The 22,302-nt window shown below is 41.2% G+C and overlaps 1 protein-coding gene across 2 annotated transcripts in view; it reads left to right on the top strand.

Moving 5' to 3' along the window:
- Positions 1 to 22,302, top strand: part of LOC136825240 (tubulin beta-2 chain) — a 35,577-nt gene that overhangs the window by 4,841 nt on the left and 8,434 nt on the right. For both annotated transcript variants that reach the window (XM_067081277.1, XM_067081278.1), the window contains exon 3: positions 19,623 to 19,857. In XM_067081277.1, the coding sequence (XP_066937378.1) occupies positions 19,623 to 19,857 (235 nt within the window). The remainder of the gene's footprint in view (positions 1 to 19,622; positions 19,858 to 22,302) is intronic.

Raw genomic sequence — 22,302 nt, 5'->3', positions numbered from 1 at the left:
TAGAAAAGAAGTTTTGATGCGTGTTGTAAACCATTCGAAAATGGCCTTAGGCTTCTGGGTCAGCCAACCCGTCGCCAATTTAGGGATTGCAGATTGTACCGTAGGCCGAGCCTGTAAGTTTTGCAGCACTCGCCGAAGCTGCCATTATTTTCCATTAGGTGTGCGACGGTTTGGTTTGGTTCTCAAATATTAAGTGGAGGCAAGTTCTACCGTCGTGTGTCCCGGTCGATCTAGGGCACGCCCCAGGTCTGTTGGAGCTTTTTAATCTCAAGTGAGCAGTGTGAATAGGCTAATGGGCTACCACTGTGATCTTGGTTCATAAATAAGCTTTCAGTTTAATGCTTCAGACAAGAATATTTATCTTGGTTAAATAACCTTATTTGTCATCTTGGAAGATTTCCCTAATAATTATACCAGGAGAGATGAATTGGATATTTTTTCTAGCCAGGGTGAAAAGTGTAAATTTGGTATAAAGCCTACAGTACTGTAGCATAGAACCCGTAGTTTCTGTTTTCAGTAGGTGTAACATTTGTAGGGTTGCCAAAAAGAAGGATTTGCGTGAGGGTGTCTGAATTTTGACTTCCTGTTATTTAGGGGTGGTTTAAGCCAGTCAGTGAAAACTTCTGCCTACCCATTGATCTTTGTACTTTCACAGCTGATTTAGCTAGATTGGGGCTTGGTGCCCTGATTTAATGTCGTTAGGTTTCATTCCTGCTGAAGTATGGTTCAGCTTAAACTTCACCTGCCAACCTGCACTTGTATGCTGTGGTTAAGCTAGTAGAATGTGGGGACAGTCCAAATCATCTGGTAAAGTGCATATTTGTAGGTTAAGGTTAGGTCACGGGCATATAGCAAGGGTTTTTGTGTTTGAGATATTGCAGCAACTTTTTTTTTTTTTTTTTTTTTTTTTTTATTATCAAAGCTATGACATCTCTTTTCATTCATGGATTAAATGTTATGTGGAAATAGTCGTGGATACAAGGAGAAACTAGACTCCTGTATTACCAGATTTTAAAATGCAGCTGCAAGCTGCAATTTAAGAAAATTGTTATAGCTTATATTTCAGTAATAATTAAAACTCAGTCTCAAAGTCTTGGCAGTAATTTATGAAAGCAACTTCTAATAGGATCACTTTTCACCCTATCTCTTAACTTCTATTAGAATCACTTTTCACCCTACCTCTAACTTCTGTTATTCTTTTCACCCTACCTCTAACTTCTGTTGGAATCACTTTTCACCTTATTTCTAACTTCTATTAGAATCACTTTTCACCCTACCTCTAACTTCTATTAGAATCACTTTTCACCTTACCTCTAACTTCTCTTAGAATCACTTTTCACCCTACATCTAACTTCTCTTAGAATCACTTTTCACCCTACTTCTAACTTCTCTTAGAATCACTTTTCACCTTACCTCTAACTTCTCTTAGAATCACTTTTCACCCTACCTCTAACTTCTATTAGAATCACTTTTCATCCTACCTCTAACTTCTAGTAGAATCACTTTTCACCCTACTTCTAACTTCTGTTAGAATCACTTTTCACCTTACCTCTAACTTCTGTTAGAATCACTTTTCACCCTACCTCTAACTTCTATTAGAATCATTTTTCACCTTACCTCTAACTTCTGAACTGAAAAATTTTAACCACCCTTTCTCTGAGCCTCATTTCACATTTGTAAAAGCAGTCCCATGACAGGATGTTTGAGTGTGTTCTTTTCCAGTACCCACTGAACCTAAGAATTCTTGCCGTACTCTTGTATTTATAGACTCCGCTAAATTTTGATGCTTGAAGGTTGTCTGTTGATTGTCTTTGATCTTTGTGTTTCTTCCATATAGCCTACTCTCTCTACTTGGTAGACATGTTTGGTTCCCCATAGATCTGTCTTGACCTTGAAAAAACTTTCATTTCACAATTCATTACTTTGTTAACACAAGTTATCAAAGAGGATCCGATACCCTATAACAGGGTAGTGCCATCAGCACACCTCACATGTAGGCATTAACCTATTAAAGGGTGTTTGCAGAGTCCCTTCAGTCCCTAGCTGCAACCACTTTTTAGCCTTATACAGTAGCTTAACTTTGTTCTTACCTCCTCTCTTCAATCTTGTCAAACCCTATGTATATTTCTTAGTGCAACATTAGTACTTCTTTATTTTCTAGATCTCAGCAGCTGCTCTCCAACTCCTTTTCTTTGTCATAGCCACCTAATGGTTGAAAGTGCTCCAGTGTTTTACTCAACAGCTAAATTTTCTAAGTCAAAATCAATAAAATGGGGTAGCTTATGGTTGTTTGACACTCCCTCTACAGCTCTTAAATACAAGAGTAAGTCAAGAAGTTAAAGGAAAAATGGAAAAAATCTTTTATTTATAATCTTACAGGGGTTATTTTCCTACTTCCCCCCCCCATTAAAGTCCAAACACATCTGTAGATGATGTCACCATCTCTGCAATCCTTCCCTTTAAAATCATTGAGCCAGTCTAAACCCCTTTCTTGGCTGCATCCAGCGACTTGAACTGTACTCCGTTCAAGTATTCTCTTAGTTTTGGGAACAAGAGAAAGTCTGATGGAGCAAGAGCGGGGCTGTAAGGAGGGTGTGGAAGAGTTTGACATTGAAATTCATGTAAAACCTCCAACACAGCTCGTGAGGAATGAGGCGGAGCATTATCACACTGTGACGGAACAGAATCCCTTGGTGCAGCTTCCATTTTGTTTTCTAGCCAGTGCATTCTTCAGTTTTTGCAACCCCTTTGTAATAGTTTCATGTAATGGACTCTTGCCCTTCAGGGAAGTTGACAAGTATTCCGCCATCTGAGCCCCAAAAATTGGTGGCCATAACCTTCAGGGCTGACCTCTCAGATTTGAGCTTCAATGGTCCATCAGATTTTGGTAACCACTGCTCAGACTGAATCTTGGGTTCTTGGTCACATTGATGAATCCGTGCATCATTTCCAGTGACCCCCTTAAGGGGTAGTGATCGTACACTGCGTTGTAGGCTTTAAGGTTCTTTGCAGTGTCCCTATGGCCCCTAGCTTCAACTCCTTTCATTCCTTTTACTGTACCCCCATTTGTATTCTCTTTCTCCCATCTTACTTAATGCTAATTTGTGTTTCAGTGCTAAGTGACCTCATAGGTCCCAGCGCTTGGCCCTTGGCCTAAATCCTGTATGTTCATTCATTCATCTCCAGTGATGATTCTATTAAAAAGATGTTTCATACAAGTAAATCGCCAAGTAATTACTGTATGTAGCTATAGTTTCTAACTTGCGCGGCAGCCTCATATTTAAAAAATCGCAGTAGCACTTCATTTGTTTAGTGGAGGTGACAAGCCCCGCCCACTAACAGGAGTACTGGAAATGACTTAACAGAAAACCTCATTCTGTTTCTGCTGGCTCTCAAGTAAACATCAGGGGTTTGCTGCAGCTGTTGTTCATTGGTTTTCAGTTAAATAACTGGATTTTGGCGTAGTATTATCACTTGTTTTGAGTAGCCTTCAAGCTGTCCGATTCAAGTTCATCTAGTTTTCGTTACTGTAGCGAAGGTTGCGAAACCTGATTGATCAAATCTTCATATAACTCATAATTTGCACTAAGTGGAGGGGGCATTAATATAGTAAGGAGAGAACTTGTGCTGAATGTAATTATTGACCCAAGCACCTGGCGCCAGATGAACATAAGGAAGGTACTTCATTCTCACGTAGACAAGTAAGTGATAGGAAGAAGAATAGAGCCTGTAGAGCCAAGAAACGTGCTTCTCTAGCCTAAAATCTATACCTAAGTCTAGGTTAGAAGATAAGCTTGCTATTCCTTCTTCCTGCCTTCCTGCTTTTTCTCTTGCTGCTATCTCTCTTAACTTTTAATCCACTTACTCCCACGCCTGGCTCCCTTGGTTCCAACCCTTGCCATTACCAGTCTCAAGTCTAGGTTTAACAAGAAATTTAACTTAGTAGTGAATACAATGAAGTGGAGGAGTTCACAATTTAGTGGAGGAGGTGGCTACTCGTCCCGCCGGTTTTCCTAGACATAGGTCACTGTCCTGCTCCCCTGAACCTGGGAGAAGACGCACCATAAGTCCAAGTGAGGCCAGTGGGGTTGGCTCACGGGTAGCTGCCCCCTCAGTTGAACCTGTTGTGCACTCCCAGGTATTGGCAGACAGCCACTGGAAAGGCGTCTTGACAGGAGACGGTGTTGTGCAGTTGGAGGAGGTGGTTTCTCGTCTTGACGGTTCTCCTAAATGAGGGTCTCTGTCCTACTCCTGTGAACCTGGGAGAATGCATGCCAGAAGTCCGAGTGAGTCACCCGTGCTTGGCTCATTTGCTTCCAACCCTAGTACCATTGCCAATCTCAAAGCTAGGTTGACAAGAAAATTAACCTTGTAGTTAATACAGTGGTGGAGTTGGGAGCATCACTGCAAGTGTTAATGAGCAAAGTGTATGTGGAAAAAGAGACAAGTGACAGTGTTGTGCAAGTGGAGGAGGTTCTCCTTGTCCCGCCAGTTTTAGATGAAGGTCCCTGTTCTGCTCCCTTGAACCTGGGAGAAGACATACCAGAAGTCCAAGGGAGGCCGGTGGGGTTTGCCCACACGTAGCCACCCCTCAGTCAAGCCTGTCGCACGTTCCCAGGTATCGATAGACAGCCACTGGAAAGGCATCTCGTTGGATGTTCACCATTTGGCGTCTAGTTCTGACGATTCCAGTGGAGACAGGAAGTGCTGTAAATGCTTGCTAGGTTCATCACGACAGCTGAAGAGACATGCAGGTGATGTTGGTTGCCGTTCTCCGCTTCCTGTTAAGTGGTATAAGAAGGCTAATCTGAGCCCACATCCTTCCTGCAGCTACACTGTTAACCCCTCTGTCCCTTCCTCAGTCCAGCGTCCACTTTCCACATGGTCCGGAGGCCTTCTCTCCTGTGGGTCCAGCTGTCGAGCGCCCTTACTTTGCCTCCAAGCGCCCAGGTAACCCGCTCAGGCGCGCATTGTCATTGTCCAAATGCCTGGCTCTTCTAGAGGGCTTGGCTCATGACTCAACCCTGTCTCCAGTCTCCTCAGGAGAAGGAGTTTGATCAAACCTGCTCTTCCTTTGGCCTATGCAGCTTTTCTTCAGTATATGCTGGTGAACTTTCCCATCTTTTTTGCTCCAGTCTCACCTGCCTCGACCTTTTCGATGAGGAGTCATCCAAACGACAGAACTAGACTCCCCAAGATGGTGCTTCTTCATCTGCCAAGAAGGCTGTTAAAGAAATTGAGGATTGGCTTTCTGCTAAGAGGGAGCAAAGCAAACCGTCCCACGCCTTTCCTCCCTCATGCTTAGTCCGTAGGAGTTATCTATCCTACTTCACCGGGGAAGCTCCTCCTTTGGGAGTCGCTGCCTCTTCCTAAGGGGACCTCTCCTTTCCCATCAACTCTTCCTGGCGTTCTCAGGGGAACTATACCACCTTGTTAAGGATCTCTTGAAGATGTTGGAAGATTTTAGTTTCTTGGACCGGACAGTTGGAGCACTGGCCAAGAAGATCGAAGACTTCAAGGACTTAGCGGGAGACACTTCCTTGGACTGGCCAGGAGTCCTGTCCTGCGCAGACAAGGCCTTTAGGGGTGGCTTTCTTGAACTTGCTGCTCTTTTCTCTTTGGGTGTTCTAACCCTTAATGGATGGATCCCCTCTATAGAGGATGTAAAATAGGTTTTGGGTGGTGGATGGAACCCCTCGGAGGAGTATTAATATTACTCTCATACAGTTTGGCTGTATTGAGCAGGAAAGAGCTTCCAATACTTCAGTGGCCCGTAAATGAATTGTGGCAACTAAAGAATTCAGCTCATCTCAGTCTTGGGCGTCTCATGGTATTTAGTATTGAGGGGGGAATGTCTTGCTCCTTTCTCTCCCATGATGTCTTTTTATTTATTTGCTCAGAAATATACCCAGGGATTGCTGTTGGTTTTAGTTCTTATCTTTTACGATGATGTCAATTATAATTGTAATTTAGCAAAGAAATGTTAGAAAAAGCATGTAAAAATGTTACAACCCTTGGGGTTGTTATGCAAGTTCTTAAATTATAACAGGAGTTGTTAGTAATAAATGTATCTCAGTGCTAAAGGTCAGCGGAAACAAACACCCAAGAAAACTTGACAATATTTAATACTTAATAAATACAAATTTTGAGTATGTAACTTACCCAATAGTTACATTGCTATTGTTTCGAAACTGAACGGCAGCTAGAATTCAAATTTTGCGCCAGCAAAAACAAAAATCAATATGGCAGCTAGGAGATACACCCTCTACCCACTGGTGGAGGAGTGAAGAACTACCTTAACACAAAACTTCAGTCGTTTCTGCCTCCTTGTGCTGTACACACTTGTTTGCAGCAACTGCTAGAATTCAGGAATATTCTGTTATTGGAATTTGGTGATGTACTTAGTATTTTGTCTTAAAGATTTACGGTAGTTCGGACAAGCAGTTACATCATTTCCAGTTTGTGTTATTTTAGTTACCCTCTTTTCTTTGCAGTATGTCAGACTCGAGCTCAGGTAAGAACAGGGCAGTTAGAGTTTGCAACAAAGGATGCAAAAGTAGGTTAGCTAAAGAGATTTATGATGCACATACTGTTTGCGCAGCTTGTAGAGGTCAGGACTGTAACCCAGGTCTGACATGTGATGAATGTAGAGATTGGGATGAAGGGAAGTGGAAGATTTATTCAAGTAGGATGAAAAAATTAGATTGTGATAGGAAGCGGAAAGCTGCAGTTAGAGCTTCCTCTAAGGAAGTAGATAATCAAGATCATGAACTTCCCATTTCTCCCATTAACACCCCTCCTCTTAATCAACCTGTTCCTTCACCTGGTTTCCGTTCACCTGAACCTGATGCCATGACCAGCCTCAAAGCCCGTATGAAAGTGAAATCTTCGTTAATGCTTCAAGCTGCTGAGAAGTTGGGATCCTCTGTGAAATCCTTGGAGGATAAAATAACGAATGTTAGTGTTTGTGAAGTGGAGGAGGTGACTACTCGGCCCGCTCGTGCTCCTGGGCAAAAGTCCCAGCTAGACTCCCCATCCCCTGGGAGGAAGCATACTGGAGGCCCAAGGTAGGCGAGCGGGGTCTGTTCCCAGGTAGTTGCCCCCTCAGGCGGATCTGATGTCAACTCCCAGACTGCTAGGGAGCGACAGTGGAAAGGCGTCTCCAGAGAGGAGTTTGGGAGAGTCTTCGCCCAGATGCCAATGGTCTTTTACCGGCAAGTCTCACCCGCTTAAAAGGTCTCATGGTGTCTCGCCTGAGGCAGTACCTAAGAAGCGAACGCTTATTCGTGCTTCTCCTTCCCCTGGTTGTAGTTGGTGGGAGGCTCCGGAGTTTTTTTTCGCCTTCCCGAGACAGTGAGGGAGCACCAGAACTGGCTCCAAGGCGCCAATTAACCTCTGCTAAGAAGAGTAAGAGGATTTCGCTTGATGTGGAGGCGCAAAAGCAGTTGTTTCGACTGGATGGTGAAGAGGAGGTAGTGTGTGAGCGCCAGTATCAGGAGGAGCGCTTCTTGCGCCTGAAACTTCGACTCGTTCTTTGGCGCCAACTCGCCACTGGGTTCTCTAACACAGACTTCCGAGCAGGAAGTTCAGGACCTTTCGGCGATTGGCATTCAAGCAAAGTTGGATAAGATTTTGGGTTTTGTGCAACCCACTCAGATCAAGACTCGTTCTCTGGTAGTTGTTTCCCCTACACACTCGGAGGAGGAAGCAGGCGAAGAAGGCGATGAGGAAATAGAACAAGAGAGTCAGAATTCCACCGCTTTCAAGAAGCTTTTGAAATTCTTTGTTGAGAGTTTTCCGGATTCATTCTCTCATGTAGCGCCTTCCTCAGACTCTTCTGTCTCGAGGGATTGGAAGAAGAGTGCTTTGCAACTTACAAAGATTGTTTTTGTCTTTTTCGGCACAGAAAGCACTAAAAGGGATTGATGCTTGGCTCCTTAAGAAGAGGGAGCAGAGCAAGACTATCTTGTGTTTTCCTCCTTCCAGACTCATGTCTCGGAGATGACTCTGCTAAGAGACCGGGGAAGCCTTCTCTTTGGGAGTTTCTGCCTCCTCCCAGGGAGACTTCTCGGGCCTTATCAACGCTTCGAGACATTCAGCTTTTAATTCACTGAAGATTTTCTATGCTCAAACTTGATCTTCTGTTGAAGCACATCTTTCGTATTTTTGAGGTGGTCAGTTTTTTGGACTGGTCCATTGGAGCGTTGGGCCAGAAGATTTCTGCTTGTTCTTCTTTGGACGAGGAGACATTTACGGATTTATCAGAAGTCCTTAACGTTTTAGATCAATGAGTTATCGACGCTGCTTCGGGACTGACTGCTATGTTTACTTAGGTGTCCTTAAAAAGAGAGAATTATGGTGTTCTTTCCTTAAGAAGGGAGTGTCAAGACATCAGAGGTCGGCCTTGTTGTTTGCACCTCTTAATAAGAAGAGCTTGTTTCCAGAGAAGCTGTTAGTGGGGATTTCTTCAGCTCTTCAGACGAAATCTACGCAGGATTTACTGGCTCAATCCTCCAAAAGACCAAGAGAGATTTCTGTTGCTTCGCCAGTTGTACGTCCGACTTTGTCTTCTTCTGCATCTTCACCCTCACATGGAATGCCCTTTCTAGGTAGAGGAGGTTGTAGAGGATTGGCAAATTCTAGAGGAAGAACAAGGGTTCCCTCTTAGATCAATTAAGAAAGTTCCCTAGTCTGCCAACAAGAAGTGAGAAGCACATCCTCTGTGCACCGATGGGAGCAAGACTGCTATAGTTTTGGAGGTGTTGGAAAGAGATAGGAGCAGAGAGCTGGGTTGTGGAGACTCTGGGAAGGGGCTACCATATTCCTTTTATGGTTCAGGGCCCCCCCCCCCATTTCGAGAGGACCAACGGCTTCGACGGCTTACTTGGGCGATTCAAAGAAATCCATGGCGCCCTCTGAGGTGATGTCGGCCCTGTTAGACAAGAGTTGTAGAAGCAGTGGAAGATCAGAGCTCTCCGGGCTTCTGCAATTGCTGTTTTTAGTCCCCAAAGCTTCAGGGGGTTGGACCCGTGTTGGATGTCAGCGCATTAAACAAGTTTGTGAAACAGACAAAATTCTGCATGGAGACCAACAACACGGTTCTATCATCCATCAGACGGGGATTGGACGGTAACAGTGGATATGCAGAACGCATATTTCCACGTCCCGATACACCAAGAGTCTCGGAAGTATCTACGTTTTGTATTCGGGAACCAAGTTTTCCAGTTTCGGGCTCTGTTTCGACCTTTTGACAGCACCTCAAGTTTTTACCAGGATCCTAGCCTCATTTTCGAAATGGTTCCATCAACAGGATCAAGACATCTTTATCTCGATGACTGGCTTCTTCGGTCGGGAACTCTAGCAAAATGCACAGAGGATCTTCAGGTGACTTTAAGATTACCAGAGGAGTTGGGTCTTCTAATCAGCTGTCAGAAGTTGTGTCTGATCCCTTCTCAGAAGACAGTATATTTGGGAATTCAGATAGATGCATTGAATTTTCGGGCTTCTCTGTCGGCTAAGAGTTGATTCTTGCTTTCAAAAAGTTTTGAAGGTTATGGCTCTCAGAACTTACTCTGCGAACAAATGGATTAGCCTTCTGGGGACGTTGTAGTCCCCAGAGATGTTCGTGGCTCTGGGGCGCCTCCACGTGAGGCCATTACAATTTTATCTAAAAGCAAACTGGTGGAGGAAGGAATTTCCAGATATTCTGAGGAAATCAAGAAGGATCTGTTTTGGTGGCTGTCAAGAGATTGACGGAAGGAAAGTCTCTAGCTCCGTTGAACCCCGACCTAACATTCTTTTCAGACACATCTGACCAGGGATGGGGTGCTGTTCTAGGTGACATAGAGACGGGAGTTTGGAGCAAAAGCCAACAGAAAGAATTGGTAGCTGTTCATCTAGGGTTGACAAAATTTGCTGAACAGATGAGAGGGAAGGTGGTAGTAGTACATTCGGACAGTGTAACAGCTCTGTCATATATTCGGAAACAAGGAGGCACTCACTCATTCTCCCTTTGCGAGACGACAAGAATTCTGCTATTGTGGCTGAAGCAAAATCAGACACAAGGTTTGTTCAAGGGAAACTATATGCAAGGGCAGACTTGCTCAGTCGCAAGAAGCAAGTTATCTCTACGGAATGGACTTTTTACCCCTTGGTATGTCAACAAATATGGAATTGTTGTGAGACTCCGCTGGTAGACCTATTTGGCCTTCCCGTCATTCAAAATAGTCAGGGAAGTGTTGAACAAACTCAGGACATAACAAGAACATCAGAATGACTCTGATTGCCCCATTTTGGACATCGGGGGGATGGTTCCTGGATCTGCTGGAACTTCTGACAGATTATCCAAGGCTTCTACCTCAAAGGAAGGATCTAATCAGACAGCCTCACGTAAGAAAGTTCCACGATGGTCTGTCAGGTCTAGCGCTAACCGCATTCAGACTATCAACCATCTCCTCAGAGACAAGGGATTTTCTCAGCAAGCTTCAAAGCTATCGCGGAATGCAGGAGGTGGTCTTCTTCGGACGTATACCAGGCCAGGTGGAACGTGTTTAGAGACTGGTGCAGGAGAGAGCGGGTCTCTTCTTCTAAGACATCTTTAGCGCAAGTGGCCGATTTTTTCTTGTACTTGAAGAAGACGAAACTATTATCTACCTCTGCATTAAGGGGTACAGGGCTATGTTAAGTATTTCTTAGTTTAACCAGACCACTGAGCTGATTAACAGCTCTCCTAGGGCTGGCCCGAAGGATTAGACTTATTTTACGTGGCTAAGAACCAATTGGTTACCTAGCAACGGGACCTACAGCTTATTGTGGAATCCGAATCATTATAGCGAGAAATGAATTTCTATCACCAGAAATAAATTCCTCTAATTCTTCATTAGCCGGCTGGAGACTCGAACTCGGGCCTAGCGAGTGCTAGCCGACAACTCTGCCGACTAGCCCAACGAAGAACTACAGGGCTATGTTGGGCTCGGTGTTTCGACACTGTGGTCTAGATTTGTTTGGCGACAAAGATTTGTGAGGTTTAATTCTTTCGATAAGGAGAGGACGGAAGGACCAAGATTAATAGGCTGGAACTTGGACGTGGTTCTGAAGTGGCTTAGGAGTGATAGATTTGAACCTTTCAGTACAGGTAGTATTCGAGTTAGGATAATTCGAGTTTACGATGGGGTTAGCAATTAATACCGATGCAACAATATTTAGAAAATACTTTTAAATTTCGCGCGGGTGCAGGCAGCAGCGTACACTCAGGCAGCAAGAGAGACCAACTTCTTTTCCTCCATCTCTGGATTCCATCTTCTAGTTAAAAAAGTAAATAAATGATAAAAGTATTGTTAGCAGCTGTATACTCTTGCGAAAATGCGTACAGCCATAAACAACCAAACAAGAAACTATTGTTTTGCTAATACAGTAACCGAATCGGATAACAACTGTTTTGCTTGTATTTCAACCATCATACGGTTAAACAATTACCGTAGTTATGGTAAAAATGACATTAAGTACAATAAGACTGATATATTTTTACATTATACCCTTATCTGCTTTGGAGAAAAGATCGGCAAGGAAATATACAGCTACAATAAATTTAAGCTGCAAGTTGTAGCTGAAGCTGAGAAAACAATGTTCAAGCTGCGAATGACTATAAATTATCGTGCATTGGGAACATGGATGAAACTAGACTGTAAATAAAATGGGAGAGAGAGTATTTTAATCAAAACTATAGGGCATGAAAGAACACATACTGCTGTTTTCACGCCGATAAAAGATAAATACGTAAAGCTCGTATTATGATGAAATTAAGTGAAAAAAGCAAACAGAATCTTGATTTTTTTTTTACACAACAAACATGCCCCCAAACAGCCAGCCGCCAACGTCATCTATTAACGAAAAAAAATAGCTAAATTAATTTCACAACAAGACATATTTAAGTTATATTTCGACTTAAAAACACTTTGTATAACGAAAAATATCCTTGTCCCATATAAATAAAGTATTTAGAGATTCATTTACTCTAACTAGAAGCAAGAAAAGCACTCTGAACTGAGTTAAATGTGGTGAAATAAACACCGCATGATCAATTCCCAAACCAAAACATATGATCGCAATTTATAAAGCAAAAAGAATATGAGAATATATACAGTTAGATACAGTGTAGTAAAGCATAACTTTTTAAAAGATCTATGGAAAAGCAGCACATTCGGTATTTTGATGTTTGTATAATACGGTGTTAGTATGTGAAAATAGAGTACAGTATAATGTAGGGTAGGCTACCATATATGATATACCAAAGTGTAGGCTAAGCCTTGTTTCTTATTCAATTTCTCTTTATACTGAATTATCATAAGTCAATCTGCAGTGAACCTGCAGAATTACCTGACACTAATAATTACTATACTGTATATTTATAGAGTATACTGTGTAGTGTAGGCTAGGCTACCATATATGTATAGATGGTACTGATTACCCTAGTGTAGGCTAGGACATATTTGAGATACGATTTTTTCAACAAACAATGGGTTTTTTGGAACCTAACCCCATCATAAGTAGGGCAATACTTGTACAGCGTCTTTAAGGGAGGTGACGAGAAAGATGCTATTTTTAGTAGCCTTAGCTACAGCGAAGAGGGTAAGTGAAGTGTGTGCCTTAAATAAAAGAGTAGGTTTTGCCAATGAAAACATTGTTCCTTTAATATGGGTTTTATGGCCAAGAATGAAACTCCATCCAGGTCTTGGCCATGGTCATTCAAGATTCATAATCTGACAGATCTAGTTGACAGAGAAGAGGAAAGACTCTTATGCCCCATTAGAGCTCTCAAGTTCTATATTCAAGCGACCAAGTCTATAGAGGTAACTCGGACCATCTCTGGTGCTCTGTTAAGAATCGTTCTCGACCCCTCTCAAAAAACGCGTTGGCTTTCTTTATTTGGAGTGTAATAGTGGAGGCTCATGACAATTTGGATGATGCGGAGTGCAGTGTTTTGAAAGTTAAAACGCTTGAAGTACAAGCGGTTGCGACCTCTCTGGCCTTCAGACGCAATTTGTCTCTCTCTTCTATTTCACAAACGAGATATGGAGACAACATATGATAATTGCAGTACCTTAGGTCCTTTCGTTGTGGCTGGCACGGAATTTGGGGGAAGGTGATAAGGAAGCGCATCCTTCCTTAGTGTCCCCTATTTGACGCAGGTTTTGGAGTTTGCTGGGGAGTCTGGGGGTACATTGTGCTGTGCGTTTAGGAGTACCTCTCAGTCAGTTCTTTCAAGGGGTTTAATTTTGGTGTAGGCTAGTGGTGATACCCACCGATTGGTTTTATATTTTTTGGTTGGTACTGCGCCCTGAGCAGGGGTATTTGTTTGGTCATCCTTCGTGTCCTATGAACCCTTCTAGGTCACAAGGATAATTTACTTGCTATAGACGTCCCATGGCTCCCTTGCCACGTCTAGCAGTTAAGAAGAGCTCCATATTTAAGAGGCAGAATCAGCATGGATTGCTCACTTAACAGGTAAGGAATTTACAATGTTTCTTTTACCCAATGAAAGAAGGTTAACACAACTTATAGTTCTATCTATCTATTCATGGTCCCGCCTCCTTTAGTGTGGGAATGAGCAATGTAAATACTGGGTAAGTTACATACTTAAAAATTACTTTTTCATAATAAAATAAAATTTTAAGTTTACATACCCAGTATTTACATGATCAAAACCCTCCCTCCCCCCCTCTCATGAATATAGGGCATAAACGGCAAGTTTTGTGTTAAGGTAGTTCCTCACTCCTCCACCAGTGGGTAGAGGGGATATCTCCTAGCCACCATATTGTTTTTTGTTTTTGCTGGCGCAAAATTTGAATTTAGCTGCCGTTCGGTTTCGAAACAATAGCAATGTAACTACTGGGTAAGTATACAGTACTTAAAACTTTATTTTATTATGGAAATGTCATATTTAAATCAACCTTGTGGGGTATAATAAACACTTCAAAACCTTGGTAACAACTGGGAAGGACAAATACCAATCCTTAGAATCACACTGCATTTCCTAAAACTAAGAAAGCTAAACCCTGGAAAAGAAATAAATAATGAGGAAATGACAATTATTAATAAATAACCTGTATGGATGCAACACCTTAGCTGGCCAGACCAAAAATTATCCTAATGCTAAGTCAAAGGAAGAAGGAAGGCAGAGAAAACAAAACAAGAAAATAATTATAATCCCTGCCTATTGTCCTATGACCAGTCAGGTGACGTTATAAAGTCACAGCATAAACTTGAATATAAATATATATGAATATATATATATATATATATATATATATATACAAGCGGTCCCGGTTCTGACGGGGTTCCGTTCTTGCTTGCGTCGTAACCCGAAAATCGTCGAAGCCGGAACATCGTCGAAAATCGTCAAAAATCATAAGAAAACCTTACTTTTAATGCTCTGGGTGCATTGAAAACGATGTAAACTGCATTATTATTGAGTTTTACATCAAAAAAACCTTCAAATTATGATTATTCTGCCATTTTGGGGCCATATTTCTTCCGTCGGATCGTGCGACGGCGTCGTAACCCGGAACATGCGTCGTAAGCCAGGAAATAATTTCTGATGAATATATTTGAAAAGCGTCGTAACCTCGAAACGTATTAAAGCCGGAACCGTCGTAAACCAGGGGACTGCCTGTATATATATATATATATATATATATATATATATATATATATATATATATATATATATATATATATATATATATATATATATATATATATATAACTGCTATATAGTTTTTCACATCACTGGAGGCATCGGTGGAGAAACAATTCCAGGGCCGTGATCAAATCGCCAATTCAGCTATTGGGGCAGGTCATGAACGCCAGAGCATCAACATAAAGGGAAAGCGATCCTACGCAAAAATCAAGGATACTCTGTCTTACCTGGCACCAGCCTCCCTACAGATCTTTTCACGAGCTAGCAAGCTCCCAAATTCACTGAAGAAAACAGCTGGACAGAGATGCAGAAGCAGCTGGCAAATCTACATCAGTGCCGGGAGAAAGCGACGACACCAATTCCCTGAGAGTTCCTCCTCAACAGGGAAAAGCAGGAAATGCTCAAGTTGCAGGTGACAGGAGTACCTGCGAGTCTCATATGAAGCACCCAAGTCACAGGTTGAGGCAGGAAACACTTGGGTTGCAGGTGACAAGTGGACCTGTGAACAACAGTCCAAGAGGAAGATCCTTAAACGTGGTCCAAAAAGCTGCCAAATAATCGTCATCCAAATTCCAAATATCAGTCGGCTGCTTAAGGGACAGTATAACGGGAGAGCTATGGCCTGAACTAACTCGGGCTGAGCTGCAATGTCCAGACATCACCAAGGAGGCGTTTATCAACACTCATAAAAACAGAAAAACAGTTGCTAAAACGGTAGTTCGGTAATATAAACAAACGGGGAGGAGGCACCAAACACACTGAATAATGTTAAATTAAGCACTATAGCCTGAACTAACTGGCTGAGCTCCAATGTCCAGACATCACTAAGGAGGCGGTTATCAACACTCATAAAAACAGAAAAACAGTTGTTAAAATGATAGTTCGATAACATAAACAAACGGGGAGGAGGCACCAAACCACACTGAATAAAGTAATGTTAAATTAAGCACTTTACATTAAGCACTAGAAATGACCAGACAACGGACACTAAACTTCAAAAATACTGTAAACAAATACCCACTCAAAACAAAGGGTATCCTGCCACAACATGACTTTCTTAAAAAGTAGTTATTAAACCTATAAAAAAACAAGGCTGATCTAAATTTACGTAATGCAAATAAATAAAATAATTTAAGCTTATCTAATAAGATAAAAAAAAAGTTACAGCATCTCCCAATCTCAGTAAATTTTTTACATAAATATTTTACAACAAATGTGCTCAGAATTTGTTACTGATTTTATTTCTTATCTGTTATGATATTGTATGAGGTGTAATTATAATACAAAATAAAATGAATTATTAGAAAAAACATGTATAACTTGGTAAAATTTAAGAGTGTTTTGTGAAAGAGGCCCCACACAGGGTTGTAAATAATCACTTCAAATTCACATGTAAGGTAGGGAAAATTTTTTAGAATTTTTTTTCATATACCATGTGCATTTGCATATCTTCTGCTTTCCATTGATGTTTTTTTCTTGAATTGGCCAACCTTAAAGTTTGCCCGGTTTTTTTTTTTGGGGGGGGGTGTTGGTTGTATGATATATAATTATCCTGTCCCTTAAGGGTTAAAGAAAAGAGAACTTGGGTGCTCCTTTACCACTAAAGGAGTCACTCAGACCCAGAAATCAGCCCGTTTGTTTTTGCCGTTGGATCCTCAACACCTCAGGACACTAAGGGAAATTGCTTCAGACCTCCAAAAGAGGTCTACTCAGTATTTACTGTTGCAATCTTCCAAACTCTCCGAGGATTCATCTGTGTTGGCTTCCAAGTCGCCTCCATTCCAGCAGCAGCCCTTTTGTGTAAGCAAGCTCAGGTCATAGCCTAGGACCCTCTCCAATGTCCGTTTCTCAGCCAGATCCATCAAAAAGAGCTCATCCAAGTTTTTGCCTAAGAAATGAGAAGGAAGTCCTTCATGCGCCAGTGGGAGCGGGAGCCAGACTTCCCGAGCTTTGGGAGAAGTGGATGATCATAGGAACAGAACTGGGGATTATCAAGGTTCTGAAGGAGGGCTACACCATCCCATACTTGAAGAGCCCCCCTTTAGTAAATTTCTCCCATCACATTGATGGCCTACTCAAGGGGCTCAGAGAAACATTCAGCCCTTTTGGAGGAGGTCTCCTCCCTCATTCTAAAGACGGCCATAGAAGAGGTTGGGGACATCAACACAGAGAGGCTTCTACAACTCTTTTTGTGGTCCCCAAAACATTTGGGGGGGGTTAGAGACCGGTCCTCGATGTAAGTGCCCTCAATCTGTTTGTCCAGAGGGCAAAATTCAAGATGGAGACAAACCATTCTGTCCTTTCATCCATTCACCAGGATGAGTGGATGATAACCTTGGATATGCAGGATGCATACTTCAACATCCCCATCCATCAGGACTAGGAAGTATCTAATGATTGTCGTCCAGAACGAAGTCTTCCAGTTTCGGGCGCTTTGCTTCAGCCTCTACAGCACCTCAGATGTTCACTAGAGTCCTCGCTCCTCTAGCAAAATGCCTCCATTTAATAGACATAAACTTCAGTCTGTATCTGGACAGCTGGCTTCTTAGATCCCCTTCAAAGGAGAAATGGACTTGCACAATATTCTTCTCTCTCAGGAACTGGGCATTCTCATCAATATCCAGAAGTCCCAGTTCACCTCATCGCAGGGAGATCCTCTATTTGGGGATGACTCTCAACTCTCTGACTTTTTGGGCTTTTTAGTCTCCCAAGAGAATCGCCAGCTGCTTTCAGACTGTCCACAATTTTCTAGCCCTCTTGTCTTGCTCATCCCATCAGTGGATTATCCTGCTGGGGACTCTGGCATCGATCGAGACTTTTGTAAAGCTAGGCAGACTTCATATGTGAGGTCGTCAGTTCTTCCTCAAGGCCAAGTGGGACAGGAAAACACAGCCAGACTTGTAAGTTTTTCCAATGACCCCAGATATCAAATTGGACCTGCAATGATGGCTGTCTGAAAAAAAGTCTCTTCATCCTCTGAGCCCCAACCTAGACTTCTGCTCAGATGCCTTGGACCTAGGTTAGGGAGCCCTCCTGGGGAACCAGGGCGTTTCCGGGATGTGGTCCCCAGAACAACAGAGCCTTCACATAAATGTCAGAGACCTGAAAGCAGTTCACTTAGGACTTCAGTCTTTCTCAACCATGGTCTGCAATAAGACAGTGGTAGTTCATCCAGACAATACCACAGCCTTAACGTACATCCGAAAGCAAGGCGGCACTCATTCCTTTTCTCTGCCAGACAGCAAGAGATCTTCTCCTTTGGGTGGATCAAAATCAAGTGACTGGTTACTCAATTTATTCAGGGCAAATTAAATGTTTTGGCAGACGAGCCGAGCTGTCGGAAGCAGGTCCTTTCCACCGAGTGAACCTTGGATCCCCTAGTCTGTCTGGATCTTTGGAGACTGTGGGGCAGGCCGACATTAGATCTGTTCACCACCTCAAGGAACAATTGTGATCCTCTCTTTTGCTCTCCAGCCCGAACCCTCTGGCATGGGCAACAGACACCATGCTGCAAGATTGGTCTGATCTGGGTCTTTACGCTTTTCTGCCCTTCAACACTTCTGGTGTTAGGTTAAGAACCCATCTCATCCTCTACCTAAGAACACATTGTCGTTCTTCTTTAGGGACTTAATATCCGAGGCACACACGTGGATTCAGGAGGACATTTTGCCTACTTTCAAAGTGAAAGCTCATGACGTCAGAGCAGTCCCTACTCCTCTTGCTTTCAGGCACAATATGTCCTTTACTTCCATTCTTCAGTCAACCTACTGGAAGTGCAAATCTATCTGGCACAATATGTCCCTTACTTCCATTCTTCAGTCAAACTACTGGAAGTGTAAATCTATCTTTGCATCTCACTATCTGAAGGAAGTCGAAAGTTTGAAAATCACAGTACCTTGGGCCATCATCAGTTGGGTGGCTTGGTATTGGGTGAGGATTCATAGGAAGCACTTTTTCTCCTATCTTTTTGCCTTGGTGTAGGCTTTTTGACTTTTTATTCTCCTGCAGTAGCTCTCTTACCAGGTAAGGAAACTGGAAGCATTGTTTCAGTGCTTGTAAAATTTCAATTTCAAATTCATCATACCATAGCTTAATGTTTTGGAGTAGAATATGTCCATGTATCCTGAGTAATTAGCCTACTTGGTATGTATATATAAAACTCAACTTTACATTAAAAATGTCATTTTTGGAGTAGAATGTCTACATGTATCCCACCCCCATTCAATGTGGGATTCAGCTTTGTAATTACTTGGTAAGTTACCTACATGGCAATGATATTTTCATCATAAAATTGTTTCATATATACTTACCAAGCAGTTACAGAATCAGAGCTTGCCCTCCTCCCCTGTCATGGACATAAGGGCCTAAACAAATTGAGCTTGTCTGCTAAGTCGTTCCCAGTGTTCCCCGATAGTGAGCAGAGCTAGTCACCTACACAAAACAATTGAAGCTCTACCACGATTTTTAAAAAAAGGTTGCTGTGTGAGTTAGAAACTATAGCTATGTAATTAGTTGGTAAGTATATATGAAACTTAATTTTATTATGAAAAAATATTACTGGAAAAATTGGGAATATCAGTTTGCTGTAGGAAGAGGGAAGCTAGAAATTTTAACCTGCAATATATTGAATTTTTGCCTGTACAGTATCTGTATGTGACAACTCTAAAAGACTGAATAAGAGCAATGTTATTTTCATTATTCCTCCACTATTATGTAAATTTGTGGTGGGGATCCTTGTTGCCATGGTTTTTTTTTAATTTCAGACATAATACTTTGTATAAATCATAAATAAGTAGGGAAGATATGTATATAAAATGTTTATGAAAGCAGTATCTTGCTTCTTAGAAAATTGCAGTATGCTACCTAAATTGTTGAATTATTTCAATAGACATTTTTATGCCAAAATTTAAGTTTGTTTTTCCAGTTCTGGGAGATAATCAGTGATGAGCATGGCATTCAACCTACTGGCGAATACACTGCTGGAGTGGACAAAGACCTTATGGATCTGCAGTTGGAAAGGATTAATGTCTATTACAATGAAGGAAACCAAGGCAAATATGTCCCAAGGGCCATCCTGGTTGACCTAGAGCCTGGTACTATGGACAGTGTACGAGCTGGCCCCCATGGGCAGCTGTTCAAGCCTGATAGTTTTGTTTTTGGTAAGTTATCACACCAGTCCATGATTTATATGTGAAAACAGTTTGATTTTAATATACAGAACTATTTGTTCCTACACAAATACAAATCTTCACTCTTTGCGTAGGACTGAGCTTGCAAACCTGAGCTGGAACAGCTACTGTATTTAACTTTTAGACAGTCGTTAACTATTGACTCCTTCCAGGAGAGGGGTTTTCCAGGATATCTTGAAAGCTGTCCCTTATCAAGTAGAGACAACTCTGGCCTTGTTTCAGAAGCAGAAGGTTGTGTATTGCTCCATGTGCCATTTTCAACCCCCATACCTCTATAAAAAAAAAAAAAAAAAAAAAAATTCTTCGATGAAGTTAGTTTTCTGTCTGCTTTTCAAGGTTACAGATCCTTGGTAATATCATGGGCAATTGGGTCTGTGTAATGAGCAGCACCTTGAGAGGTTGATCAGTTGAGATTGAAACCCCTAGAACTCGGTACTGTATCAGTCTCTCAGGAATTTGGCCTTAGTTTGGTAATTTTGTCTGCAGATCCTTTTGAACCTCTAAATATTTGTACTAGTGACAGCTAAGAGTAAGTTTATTACGAGCATTCTCCTACAAGGAGGACTCTAGTTTTAACATTTTATCTTCAGATCGTTTTGAACCTCTGGAATTAGTTTCATTGAAGTGTACAAACCATTGGTCTTTACAATAGGAATATGCTTCAGCGCAGCTGGAGACTGGCAGTTTAACTTTAAACGAGATGGTTAACACTTAAACGCCGAGCCTCTATTTACAAAAGTGTCCGTTGTATGCCGGCGGCGTCTGGGAGTTAGTGCCGAAGCTTTTTTTTTTTTTTTTTTTTTTTTTTTTTTTTTTTTTTTTTTTTATCACAGCACGCTTAGTTTTTAAGATTAAGAGTTCATTTTTGGCTCCTTTTTTTGTCATTGCTTGAAGTTTAGTATGCAACCATCAGAAGTGAAAAAAATATAAATATTGGAATGTATGACAGCGCAAAAAGCATTTCATATATAATTGTATACAAATCGTGCTGTGAGCAAAATGGTTAAAGCTAATGATTTTTTTTTTTTTTTTTTTTTTTTTTTTTTTTTTTTTACACTAAATTGCAATGATTTTGGTATATAACAAATTGTAAAACATCAAAGCAACACAGAGAAAATATTATCACAAAATGATGCATGAATTAGTAACGAGCGGATGTAAAAAGTTTTTTGTTTTTTGTAAAATTTACCATAAATAAATCGAAATATTGTGCTAGAGACTTCCCGTTTGTTGCAAAATGAAGGTAATTGATTGAATATTACTAGACTGTAAGTGTTTTAGCTTACAGTTGCAGTTTTCGACCATTTCGGTCGAGTTAAAGTTGACCAAAGGTCGAGTTTTTTCTATTTATCGTGATTTATATGAAAATATTTCAAAACTGATAAAAGCTACAACCGTGAGTTATTTTTTGTTGTATTCTACATGATATTGCACACATATTCATGTATAACACTTTATGTAAGGCCTAATACAAAACGGTGCAAACATTACGACAAAGTGACGAAAGAATTTCTGAGGTTTTTGGCAGAGTTACTGCACGCGGACATAAGGAAAACTTTTTTTCAAAAATTCACCATAAATCGAAATATTGTGCTAGAGACTTCCAATTTGTTGCAAAATGAAGGTAAATGATTGAATATTACTAGAATGTAAGAGTTTTAGCTTACAATTGCGTTTTTCGACCATTTCGGTCGAGTCAAAGTTGACCGAAGGTTGAAATTTTGGCAGTTATCGTGGTTTACATGAAAATATTTCAAAACTGATAAAAGCTACAACCATGGATTGTATTTTGTTGTATTTTACATGAAATTGCACACATTTTCATATATAAAACTTTATGTAACGGCTAATATAAAACAGTGCAATCATTACGACAAAGTGACGAAAGAATTTCTGAGATTTTCGGCCGAGTTACCGCGCGGGAACGTAGGAAAAACTCTCTCTCTCTCTCTCTCTCTCTCTCTCTCTCTCTCTCTCTCTCTCTCTCTCTCTCTCTCTCTCTCTCTCTCTCTCTCTCTCTCTCTCTCTCTCTCTCCAAAAATTCACCATAAATTAAAATATTGTGCTAGAGAATTCCAATTTGTTGCAAAATGAAAGTAAAGGATTGAATATTAGTAGAATGTAAGAGTTTTAGCTTACAGTTGCGTTTTTCGACCATTTCGGTCGAGTCAAAGTTGACCGAAGGTTGAAATTTTGGCACTTATCATGATTTATATGAAAATATTCCAAAACTGATAAAAGGTACAACCATAGGTTGTATTTTGTTGTATTTTACATGAAATTGAACACATTTTCATATATAAAACTTTATGTAACGGCTAATATAAAACAGTGCAAAAATTACGACAAAGTGATGAAAGAATTTCTGAGATTTTTGTCTGAGTTACCGATCAGACGCAAGGAAAAAGTTTTTTC

The sequence above is a fragment of the Macrobrachium rosenbergii genome, chromosome 37, assembly GCF_040412425.1.
Source record: "Macrobrachium rosenbergii isolate ZJJX-2024 chromosome 37, ASM4041242v1, whole genome shotgun sequence".
In the NCBI taxonomy this organism is placed as follows: domain Eukaryota; kingdom Metazoa; phylum Arthropoda; class Malacostraca; order Decapoda; family Palaemonidae; genus Macrobrachium; species Macrobrachium rosenbergii.
The sequence above is the reverse complement of the archived record's forward strand: the minus strand, read 5'-3'. Positions and strand labels throughout refer to the sequence as shown.